The sequence below is a fragment of the Neofelis nebulosa genome, chromosome 9, assembly GCF_028018385.1.
Source record: "Neofelis nebulosa isolate mNeoNeb1 chromosome 9, mNeoNeb1.pri, whole genome shotgun sequence".
Classification (NCBI taxonomy): domain Eukaryota; kingdom Metazoa; phylum Chordata; class Mammalia; order Carnivora; family Felidae; genus Neofelis; species Neofelis nebulosa.
In genome coordinates this window covers 22,039,477-22,051,811 of record NC_080790.1, presented here as the reverse complement: position 1 = coordinate 22,051,811, position 12,335 = coordinate 22,039,477, and the positions used below count along the sequence as shown (strand labels likewise).

At 44.0% G+C, this 12,335-nt stretch overlaps 1 protein-coding gene across 1 annotated transcript in view; it reads left to right on the top strand.

Annotated features, from left to right (window-relative positions):
* PPM1G (protein phosphatase, Mg2+/Mn2+ dependent 1G) overlaps positions 1-11,751 on the top strand; it is a 19,981-nt gene extending 8,230 nt beyond the window's left edge. The window contains exons 2-10 of the mRNA XM_058682876.1: positions 5,455-5,524; positions 6,038-6,123; positions 6,708-6,840; positions 7,758-8,173; positions 9,188-9,322; positions 9,669-9,903; positions 10,287-10,416; positions 10,714-10,816; positions 11,142-11,751. Coding sequence (XP_058538859.1) covers positions 5,455-5,524; positions 6,038-6,123; positions 6,708-6,840; positions 7,758-8,173; positions 9,188-9,322; positions 9,669-9,903; positions 10,287-10,416; positions 10,714-10,816; positions 11,142-11,348 — 1,515 coding nt within the window. The 3' untranslated portion in view covers positions 11,349-11,751. The remainder of the gene's footprint in view (positions 1-5,454; positions 5,525-6,037; positions 6,124-6,707; positions 6,841-7,757; positions 8,174-9,187; positions 9,323-9,668; positions 9,904-10,286; positions 10,417-10,713; positions 10,817-11,141) is intronic.
* The last annotated feature ends 584 nt before the right edge of the window (positions 11,752-12,335 follow it).

The window sequence follows — 12,335 nt, the reverse complement described above, 5'->3', positions numbered from 1 at the left end:
TAGTTTCTTTTGGGGAATGGTATGAAAGGTAAGAGATTAGGTTACAGAGATGGGTAGGAATGATGATTGAGTGCCTTTAACTGCTTGTAAGTTATGTGGAATTAATCTGATATGCAGTAGAATCCATTGAAGCTTCTAGCAATAAAATATTGGGAAGTATAATCTGGTATCTGGATGTACGTAGGTTGGATTACAGGGGCAGAGAGTAGAGGCAGGAGAGAAGATAAAATGCTATTAAGAGTAAAGTAATTCATGAACAAAGTCATGAAGGAAAACTTAGTAGGACTTGGTGATGGATGGTGGAAGAGAGCCAGGAAGTCAAGGAGGTCTGGTATTAAGTGTTGCCTAGGAAAGATTCCATGAACAGAAATAAGACCTGTAGGGGAAGTTCTGAGTGTTTGAAGACTGCTGAGTTTCTGTTTATATATGTTAAGTTTGAAGTGGAGAAAGGCATCCTATAGAAACAGGCAACTGGAACTTCACAGAACCCACGAGAACTTTCAAGAAAGCTGACACAGTTTTTACTATTTAATTATATACAATAGTTGGGAAAAATGAAGCCTGCAAAATAGCTATTTGGGTTGCTGTTATGGTTATTGCCTGCTCTGTGTAGTAAGATCTTGAAGGAAAAGGTTTTGAGATCAGGAGTTTAAGCATGTAAATCTAAAATGATCATTTAAAAAAAATAAATACATAAATAAAAAAATAAGAAGAGAGATCATTTTAACCAGTTTCCAATAAATGGTTTAATGGATGCTTTGTTGAATTAAAAAAAAGGGGGGGGAGAAACACTGCTTTGGAGGCAGAAGTGAAGGAGAGGTTAGGTAAAGCTGTAGAAAAATTTTGAGGTAGAATAGAGATGATGAAGTAGTTCTTGATATATGACCTTGATCTAAGTAAAGCAAGAGGTTAGCTCATCTGCTAAGAGTGAAAGAAGAGCATTGGGAACTTGAACAGTGTGGGAAAGGTTTATGACTGGCTGCAGTTAATCTATTTAAGTGTCAATGCAAAACACTAAAAAAATGCTGAATGATGGAAGTAGGTGCACAAACAACCAACATGATTTCATGACATTTTATGACTAGCAATACTTAGTGGCTCTGATTTCAGGTGTAAAGAAAGCAGTTGGTCGGGTTATATGAGGTTGGATGAGTTTTTCTAGATTGCTAAGAGACAGTGTTGAAATACTTGGCTCTGGCTCAGAAAGGGTCAGAGAGAAAGAAAAGCAAGGGTAGGTAAAGGTATGGAGGCAATGAACAGAGATGCAAAAGGGGAAACGAAAGTGCTTAGAGAAGGTAGTTCCAGGTGATAATATAGATCCAAAGACTCACCAGGCAGTAGAAGGGAAGGTAATGTGGAGTAGTTCTAGGAACTGACACCTCAAGGTATAAGGTGAATCTATGTTGGGCATCATCTATGGATGATTCCTCTATCATTGAAGAGAAAATGGAGGCACACCAAGAGATAACTGGCCAGTGATCATGTGGTATATTGTAGCGTGGCAATTCAGAAGACAGTTCATAGGTTCGTTTTACTGTCATAAGCATTCAAACTGGAATAATATGGCATATTGTACAAAAATTTTAAATGTAGAAAAGCAGAATAATTATTATTACCCAACTCTTACTCTCCATGCAGTTTGATACATAATGTGGTCTTCCAGATTTCTAGCATATGTGTTTTTTTTCCTCCTCTCTTTTTGTCACTTAGTATATTGTGGACTTATTTCTAAATTAACGCATATTTATTTCTAACGTTTATTTATTTTTGAGACAATGCAAGAGACAGAGTGCAAGCAGCAGAGGGGCAGACAGAGGGAGACACAGAATCCGAAGCGGGCTCCAGGCTTTGAGCTGTCAGCCCAGAGCCAGACCTGGGGCTCGAACTCACAAACCGTGAGATCATGACCTGAGCCGAAGTCGGACGCTTAACCGACTGAGCCACTCAGGTGCCCCAACGCATATTTATTTCTAATAACTGCATGTATTCTTTTGGAAGGATGTACTACTTGTAATCTAATCTCTTCATGGATATTTCGATGTTTATAGTTGTTCTTTACTATAAATAATGCTGTAATGAACATTATTATGCATATTCTTGTACCCTTGTCTTATTACTTCCATAAAATAAACTTTTAGAAGTCCAATTACTGTATCAAAGGGCATGCACATTTGAAATTTTGATACATATTACCAAATTGTGCTCCAGGAAGGCTGTACTATTTATATTCTTGCTGATCAGGATATGAGAATGTGTTTTTATTTAACTCTTTTTTTTTTTTAATGTTTATTTTTGAGAGAGAGAGACAGAGACAGAGCGTGAGCAGGGGAGGGGCAGAGAGAGAGGGAGACACAGAATCCGCAGCAAGCTCCAGGCTCTGAGCTGTCAGCACAGAGCCCGATGCGAGGCTTGAACTCACAGACTGTGAGATCGTGACCTGAGCTGAAGTCGGACGCTCAACCAGCTGAGCCACCCAGGCGCCCCTACTTCACTCTTATTACCACTGGTTATTATTAATCTTTTCCATTATTTTAATTTGCACAAAAGGATATTTCCTTGTTTTTAATGTTCGTTTCTTTGCTGTTGAGGTTAAGTATTTTTTCATATGTTCACTGAGATTAGATCTACTTCAATGCTTTTGTGAGAAGTAGATGAGGAAGTCAAAAAGGTAATTTGAATAGAGTTGTGGGTTCAAAAGAGATGGTGCAGCTTTGACTTAGAGTGGCATTGCAGGACAGAGAAAGACCGATTGATTGTCCTATTCCACTGGGAAGCAGTGGACAAAAAGACTGCTCTTCCCTCCCCTATCAAAAAAGTGGAATTAGTTGGACTAATTTCTCAAATTTCAGTGAAATATTGAGTCTCCTAAGAATATTTAATTTACTTTTGAAAAAGCTAAACATTCCCATGGCTCAGTCTTGCTCCCACCCCACAGTTAACCTGCTTTTCTTAGTTTTCTGTGTATCCGTATGGTATTACAGTGTGAGAAGACAAATATCTATTCCATGCTCCCTCTTCTTACACAAAAGCAGTTTACTAAATATAGCATTCTGTACTTGCTTTCCTTCTACACTTTGTTTTCTTTATTTAACAAAATATCTTGGAGATCTTCCATGAGGTTTTTTTTGTTTTTTTTGTTTTTTAAGGAAAGCAATACTTGTGGAACTCCAGATTTCACTAAAACAATTTTAATTTAATGTTACCTAAATGTGTACAAACAGAACTGGGCATAACTTCCATGCCAACAAACTATACTACAAAATCATCAGAATTAAAGTCAACGTCAATATGACACAACTGTTTTGCCAAAACTAATTAGATACTCACAGCATGACTTAGGTAGTGACTGCTGAGGTATAGTTTCTTATGGCTTTAGCAAGCCTTTACACACTCATACCTTTGCCAATTCAGTTCTCCCACCACTTTGCTAGAATCCAACCCAGTCCTCCTCCGTTCTGCCTTTTCTTCATTCCATAGCACCATCCGCTTTCTGTAAGTGTTCTATCATAATGCTATATGATTTACCTATTTATTGTGTTTAGGTGTATTTCCCTCATGAGAATGTAAGGTTTTTTATGAAGTACAGATCTTCATTTTATTCACTGATACATTCCAAATACCCAGAACTGATCCTGGCACATAGCGGATAGCCAGATATTTGGTGAAGAAATGAGTGAATGAACAAATGAAGTCTGAGAACCACTTGTGAAGGATGTTGGAGCAATAGATAGTCATATAGGTCAAAAGATGGAGAGGAGAAGTAGGTTCAGTAAGGTCTAACCCTGGCTTAGATAGAAGGGAGGCCAGTGTGGCTGGTGGTGGAGTGGTTGGGAGAGGGTGAAGATGATGTGTGGTTGGTAGTGCTCTCTGGATCCTGGGGATGAGACTCAGAGGCAGTTATTGACAACCTTAGATAGGCCATTGTGTGCCCTCCATGGCAGCCCGTTAGATTCTGGGACACTTTCTCCTGGAATCAATGAGAGGGAAATACAAAATAGCTATTTTTCCATTCTCTCATTTACTACCTTAAAATAGCTTTTAGTTTTAGGGTGCCTGGGTGGCTCAGTCGGTTAAGTGTCCGACTCTTGATTTCGGCTCAGGTCATGATCTCACGGTTTGGGAGTTTGAGCTCCCGCATCGGGCTCTGTGCTGACAGCGTAGAGCCTGCTTGGGATTCTCTCTCTGCCCCTCTCCTACACATGCCCTCTCTCTCTCTCAAAGTAAATAAACTTAAGAAAAATAGCTTTTATTTTCTAGGTTTGTATAACGAAGGCATAGTCTTATTTCAGGGACAACAGAAGAACCACTGCACTGATTTCCTAAGATTGATACAACTAGAAAAATTTAAATGCCAGAAAGAGGAGGAGAACCATTGACTTACACGGGGATAATCAATCAAAGTAAATAGCTGATTGCATTCTTTTTGTTTGTAGAAAGTACCTAAAAGAGAGGTGGGGTTGTTTTCCCAGATGGGGCAGAGTAAGCTGCAGCACATGCTCACCTAGGTTCAGTGGTCTTGGCTTGAACTATGGCACAGACTAGAATATTTGCTTGGGGTGGCAGAGTTTTGTGATTAGAAGAATTTGATCAGTTCCAGCCTTCCAACCATGATGTTGTTGCAGCAGGGCCATTGCAGACTTCTCTTCAGGTGTACTATGCCATCAGTGTTGAATGATATGTCATTTCCATCTGGGGGTAGGAGGTGGGAAGGCTGATCATATGTGGCATTGTAAATTTTAGTTAACAAAATCTAAGCACAGTATAGTTTTAAGAATATTATTTATTGGGAAGATTCTTTTGTAAATATATCCTCTGCCTAGCCTGAGGGCAACTTCATGAGTGAGTTAAACTTAGAAGAGGGAATGATTTATTTAGATGGTGCTTTGGGAAAGTGGCAGTATAAGTGTATATAGTTTTACAAATTTCTAGTGCTTTCTCTTAGGCTGTTTTAGGATTCTCCCAGAAACTTTTCAGACTGGTAATGCCCTCAGGTCTCTTTTTGCTATCTTCCCTAGGATTTTCTTCCTTGAAGTTCACTGATTCATAGAATGGGTCTGGAAGAGACTTTAAAGCCTTTATTCTGGTTCTTCCCATAGTTGCCGCAAACCAAAACGGTCAGGTCTAGAGTTCCAACAGTCAAACATTCTGCCATCTGGACTCCGAGATCTCCTAGGCTGAGGCTGCTAGACTGCAGAGAAAGTGAACTGATTCATTTCTCTCCCTTCCTTTCCTCCCCTACTTCCCTCCCTTGCCTTGCTTCCTTTCTCCCTCCCCTGTATTTCTTTTCTTATGTTATCATCCCGTTTCCTTTCTTATTTCTAGGCCATGTAGTTCAGCCAGGGAAGGGTTAGTGAGATTAAGGTGTGAAGGAAATCCTCATGACCTGAGTGAGGTGGCAGAAGGAAGAACATCCTTTGATCTTGAGAAATGCTAATTATGCTCTCTTTTTCCTAGGATGCTCACAACTGTATTCCTGAGCTGGACAGTGAGACAGCAATGTTTTCTGTCTATGATGGACATGGAGGTAATGGTAGCAGATCATATTGGTGACATTCTTGAACCCTAGTTCTAGACTTCAGAGGGCAAGAACAGGTCCTTTGTTCTTTTCCTTTCCAAGGTTCTGGTTGTAAGATATCGTTTCCATTCCTAGTGCTGTTTTTCTCTATTCTGCCATTCTACCTTCCTAGCTGGATATTGTATTGGTTTATAATCTCACCAGACCTTGTTTTAATCTGAAAAGCCTCTTCCTATATTACAATTTATCTTTTTTCCACTGAGAATTAAGTATGCAGGTAAGAAAAGACAAAAGGTATATTAACATAGCCCTGAGAGAGTTGATGGTGAAATCCATTTTCTGGATCAGAACTTCCTAAACAGTTGTCTTTCAAATTGTATAAGTTAAAAGTGTAAGTTGTCTTTCAGTTGTATAAGGTATTCATTTCTTCAACCCTTGGGGTTCAGTCCAGTATGGCATGTAAATATTATATAACTTTATATGTGGAAAGCAGTGCTCTGGGTGACCTTACCTGTTTCCTAGGGGAGGAAGTTGCCTTGTACTGTGCCAAATATCTTCCTGATATCATCAAAGATCAGAAGGCCTACAAAGAAGGCAAGCTACAAAAGGTCTGTCTTATCGTAATGCTCCTTCTCTACTTCTGTAGTCTCTCCCTTATTTTCCAGTCCTGTGGTTTTTCCTTTCTTGTTGCCGGTAAGCTGCTGCTTACTGCATTTCTTTCTTTCTTTTTTTTTTTTTGTTTAACGTTTATTTATTTTTGAGACAGAGAGAGACAGAGCGTGAATGGGGGAGGGTCAGAGAGAGGGAGACACAGAATCTGAAACAGGCTCCAGACTCTGAGCTGTCAGCACAGAGTCCGACGCGGGGCTCGAACTCATGGACCGCGAGATCATGACCTGAGCTGAAGTCGGCCGCCCAACCGACTGAGCCACCCAGGCACCCCTGCTTACTGCATTTCTTAAAGAATTCTATACCCCCAAACAAGCTTATCCTCACTTGAGCCTTCTTAGAGTTGCCTCATTATTCCCAGGTCTCTGAACTGGTTTTTATTTATATGTGAGTGTCTCCTCATGTGGCAGATCACCCTGTAACTTGCATGCCATTTTTGTACCCAGATTGTATACAGGCAATTTATTTTGTACCTCCTGTACTTTTTCTGACACTTGCCTTATACTCTTTTGCTTATATCCAGGCATTAGAAGATGCCTTCTTGGCTATTGATGCCAAACTGACCACTGAGGAAGTCATAAAGGAGTTGGCACAGATTGCAGGGCGACCCACTGAGGATGAGGATGAAAAAGAAAAAGTAGCTGATGAAGATGATGGTGAGTGTTGCTGGGATCCCTTGTTTGAGAGGAAATCTGCATTTTATTTATTTATTTTTTTTTTTTTTGAGAATATTTATTTATTTATTTTTTTAATTATTATTTTTTTTTATTTTTGGGACAGAGACAGAGCATGAACGGGGGAGGGGCAGAGAGAGAGGGAGACACAGAATCGGAAACAGCCTCCAGGCTCCGAGCCATCAGCCCAGAGCCTGACGCGGGGCTCGAACTCACAGACCGTGAGATCGTGACCTGGCTGAAGTCGGACGCTTAACCGACTGCGCCACCCAGGCGCCCCGGAAATCTGCATTTTAAAGAACTCTTCTTTAATATATATTATTTCAGTGTCAATTCTAAGAGAGGATGACTTCATACAGACTTGGGGAGTCCCCACATTAGAGAACCTTATGTTCTGCTACACTACATGAGGTTATGAAGGGAGAAAAAATTAACCTTTGTGCCTAGTGTCCATAGTTGTAAGCATTTTATATATATTTTGTCATTGTGGTAGGGTCTCTCTGGTTCCTGTTAATGTTTATGTGACCTCTTTTTTCTAGACAGGAGTTGTCATTAGCCTCAGCAGCCAGTCCTTAAGCCTGGGCTGTAGGCCTAAGACTAGCATCGTGGGCTTCCTGGGTCCTCAGCCATAATGAGCTTTCTACTTATCAATCAAAAATAAGAGGTGATAAGAGAACTATAGTAACTAGTGTTCCTTTGACTAAGAAGAGGGTGAAACTCAAAGACTAAAGGAAGTCTATGCAGGCAGACGTTATCTGAGAAGAAACCAAAGGGGTCTTCTGAGACCCCAGGGAGTGGGGAAGTTGGAACTCAGGCCTGTAAAGGCTGGGAGGCAGGAAAAAGGACTGGTCCTATGAAGAGTCTGGTGTGGGGGTACTGATTCAGCCTCTTCCCTGCAGTGGACAATGAGGAAGCTGCGCTGCTGCATGAAGAGGCTACCATGACTATTGAAGAGCTGCTCACGCGCTACGGGCAGAACTGTCACAAGGGTGCTCCCCACAGCAAATCTGGAGCTGGGACAGGCGAGGAACCAGGGTCCCAAGGCCTCAATGGGGAAGCCGGACCTGAGGACCCATCTAGGGAAACTTCTTCAGAGGAAAATGGCCCCACAGCCAAGGCCCACACAGGCCTTTCCTCCAACTCAGAACGTGGGACTGAGGCAGGCCAAGGTGGCGAACCTGGCACTCCCACTGGTGAGGCTGGGCCTTCCTGCTCTTCAGCCTCTGACAAGCTGCCTCGAATTGCTAAGTCCAAGTTCTTTGAGGACAGTGAGGATGAGTCAGATGAGGCAGAGGAGGAAGAGGAAGACAGTGAGGTAAGGGCCAGTGGGAGCAGACAGATACTGAATTTGCAGAAAAGGCCTGTTGGGTTACCATACATAGCTTTCAACTCCTTTCCTTCTCTCTCTCTCTCTCTCTCTCTCTCTCTCTCTCTCTCTCTCTCTCTCTCTCTCTCTCTCTTTTTTTAAGTAATTGCTACACCCACCGTGGGGCTTAAACTCACAACCCCAAGATCAAGAGTTGCATGCTCTACTAAGCTTGGTGCCCACCATCTTCTCTTATTTTTACAGCAATCCCCAAGGCCTATATTCCAGGCTTTTCTTGAGTTCATTATCTCCACCAACATAGGAACCATTAGCCCTCTAACCTCTTCCTTTTTCGATACTATAACATACAGATCTAGTTCTAGCCTTTCAGAGTCTGTCTTTTATTATTATTATTATTATTATTATTATTATTATTATTATTTTATTATTTTTTTTTTAATGTTTATTTTTGAGAGAGAGAGGGAGAGACAGACATAGTGTGAGCAGGGGAAGGGTGGAGAGAGAGGGAGACGCAGAATCTGAAGCAGGCTCTAGGCTCTGAGCTGTCAGCACAGAACCCAGTGCAGGGCTCAAACTCACGAACCGTGAGATCATGACCTGAGCCGAAGTCGGATGCTTAACCGACTGAGCCACCCCAGGCGCCCCAGAGTCTGTCTCCAAGAGAGAACAGGAAGGTAGGGATTGTTACTTTAGATATTTGGATATTTCCTTCTCTGAGCCACTTATTTTCTGGCCATGTTGCCTGAAAGGTACTTTTGGCTGAGAGCCCTGGCCTTTTGCAGGACTTACTATTCGTGACTTCCGAACCCAGTTTAGGATATCAGTCATACCCATCTGGCCCTCTCCCCTCCCCTGGATTTTTCTATCATGATCATATAGTTGCATCTTTCATTGTTCTCAGAATCCGTGTTCAGGCCGGGCTCTTGGTTCTGAGTACAAGTTGGGGGGAGGGGGGCAGGGGGTCATCCCAGTCTCAGCAGCCTGGGACCATCCCTCTGGCAGGAATGCAGTGAGGAAGAGGATGGCTACAGCAGTGAAGAAGCAGAGAATGAGGAAGATGAGGATGACACTGAGGAGGCTGAAGAAGACGAGGAAGAAGAGGAGATGATGGTGCCTGGCATGGAAGGCAAAGAGGAGGTGTGTAGGGAAGGGGAGCAATGAGTCTGGAAAAGCCAAGAGGCAAATGTAATTCCCCTGATTGTCATTTGGTGACAGGGGATCTCCTTGCTGCCTTAGTACTGAAGTCCTGGTGATGCAGGGATTTATGCTACAAGTGGAACTAGGTCTTCAGGGTAAAATTAGCTCAGAAAAGAAAGAGAGCATGCTCTGGTCTTTGGAAAGATTACGTTCATGCCTCTCCTGTTTGTTAAAGCTCTCTTGGTGGTCCCAGTGAAGAGAAGAAAGCATAAGTGAACGGTTGGGGAGCACCAATGAGGAGCTTGTGTCCAGAAGCTCCCATGATGCTTCCTTTCTTCCTCTTAAGCCTGGCTCTGACAGCGGCACAACAGCGGTGGTGGCCCTGATACGAGGGAAGCAGTTGATTGTAGCCAATGCGGGAGACTCTCGTTGTGTGGTGTCTGAGGCTGGCAAAGCTTTAGACATGTCCTATGACCACAAACCAGAGGATGAAGTGGAGCTAGCACGCATCAAGAATGCTGGTGGCAAGGTCACCATGGATGGGCGAGTCAACGGGGGCCTCAACCTCTCCAGAGCCATTGGTAAGGGCCAGGAAAGCATGGGAAAGACTTCTGGGGTCTTACTCTCTCTTTCAGACTACCTAGTAGCAAACTTTAATCTTAATAGGCCCATGTACCTTGCCAAGTACTTTGGTATCTATTATTATCTCTGTCCTTAAAACATCTCCATGAGATAGGTAAGATAGCTGTCATTTTTGGATGATGAAAAAGGTGAGTGACCTACCTAAGGTTTAGCAACCTGAAAATAGGGCTGCAACTAGAAAAACTGGAACACAGTTTTTCATTCACTTAGATTATGGAACTTTGCCAAGAAGGGAAATGAATGGCAAGGCTTGACCAGCCCTAAGCACAGGTCTGTGGGGAGTGCCTAAACTACTCATCAACCAGCCGTTCCTTTACTTCAGGAGACCACTTCTACAAGAGAAATAAGAACTTGCCACCTGAGGAACAGATGATTTCAGCCCTTCCTGACATCAAGGTGCTGACTCTCACTGACGACCACGAATTCATGGTCATTGCCTGTGATGGCATATGGTGAGCACCAGCGGAATGCCCTAAAATTCCCTCTTTTATGCAGCATTACTTCTCTTACAGGTCTCTGAGCTGGTTTGGTTTGATCATCCCTCTAATGGCTGCATTCAGCACCTTTTCTCAAGCTGCTCTAGAATTAGAGCCTAGGCAGACACCTTGGTGTCAAAACCCCCAAGCCTAAGGCAGAGCTAAGGATATCTTTGTAGGTATTTGCATTGGCCCTGGGGGGCTATCACCTCTCTCTACACTCCTCTATTCTGCTTTGTTGGGACTAAAGAAGAGTATTGTTTTTGACCCCAGGAATGTGATGAGCAGCCAGGAAGTTATAGACTTTATTCAATCAAAGATCAGTCAGCGTGATGAAAATGGGGAGCTTCGGTTATTGTCATCCATTGTGGAAGAGGTGAGTCCCAGGGTGGAGGAGAAGAGGGTGTCTGGTCTGCATAGCCAAGGTTTTGTCTTTGGACCAGAGCTAAGACCAGAGCTGGTAATTAAGTATCCTTAATTACCGACTGATGCCAAACTCTGACTAGAAAGTTCCACCTTCCTTCATTTTCCTAACATATCCTCATGCCTCTTACGCTAGCAAGTGGCCTGTTTTGGGACATCCGTTGCCTGTTTCCCTCCTTCTGCTACCCTGTCTCAGCACAGTCAGCCCTCTTGTGGGGGCTTAGGTTCCTAGGAGGGTATTCAAACCCTGAAGCTGAGCTGCCCTGTCCCTTTTGTAGCTGCTGGATCAGTGCCTGGCACCAGATACTTCTGGGGACGGTACAGGGTGTGACAACATGACCTGCATCATCATTTGCTTCAAGCCCCGAAACACAGCAGAGCTTCAGCCAGAGAGTGGCAAGCGGAAACTGGAGGAGGTGCTCTCTTCTGAGGGGGCTGAAGAAAATGGCAACAGTGACAATAAGAAGAAAGTCAAGCGGGACTAACGGTTGTCCAGACCCCTGCCCACCTAGACTGTTTTCTGAGCCCTCTGGACCTGAGACTGAGTTTTGTCTTTTTCCTTTAGCCTTAGCAGTGGTTATGAGGTGTGCAGGGGGAGCTGGGTGGCTTTACTCAGCCCATTCCAAAGAGGGCTCTCCCTCCACACAGCAGCCTGGGAGCCTCTGCTGTCTTCCCTGGCCTTCTCCTTGCTCCTTGGGGCTCATCACCGGTTCTGTGCCTGTGCTCTGTTGTGTTGGAGGGAAGACTGGCGGTTCTGGTTTTTACTCTGTGAACTTTATTTAAGGACATTCTTTTTTATTGGCGGCTCCATGGCCCCCAGCCGCTTGCACCCGCTCTCTGTTGTACACTTTCAATCAACACTTTTTCAGACTAAAGGCCAAAACCTAATTGTGCCCGTGGTGTCCTTTTTTCAATACTGCTGTTCTGTCCGGCCCACCCAGAGTTCCCTGGGTGGGCCCCAGACTCGACCTTATTGATGGCTCTACCAAGCCCCTCTGCGTATTCGTGTGCGTGCCTGTATGTGCGCGCGCCCTCCACAGTGCATGTGCCCCACGTCCGTGTGTGTGTGTGTGTGTGTGTGTGTGTGTGTGTGTGTGTGTGTGTGTTCCTCCCTCCGTCCGTCCGTCCGTCCGTCCCAAGAATATGGGGCAGAGGGGGCCCAGGTATTGCAACTCCCTGAGCTGCTGGCAGGCTGGCGTAGCGTCATCGCTCATCCTCACCCCCTCCTGGTGTCAGGAATAGTTTACTAGCTACTACAGGGGGTGGTTAGGATAAGCCAGGCGGCAACCAAGACTGAAAGCAAGGCCGAGGCTTCTCCTGCCCTCCTCACCGGCCTGCTTTCTATCTGATCTGTGATTGGCTCGGCCGCTTTCTTTCGTCACAATCACTTCCTGGTCACGCTGTGGACGTTTTCGCCGCTTCTGCTTTCCACGGACTACGCGTCCCGTGTGACTCTGCGGCAGCGGAAGCGG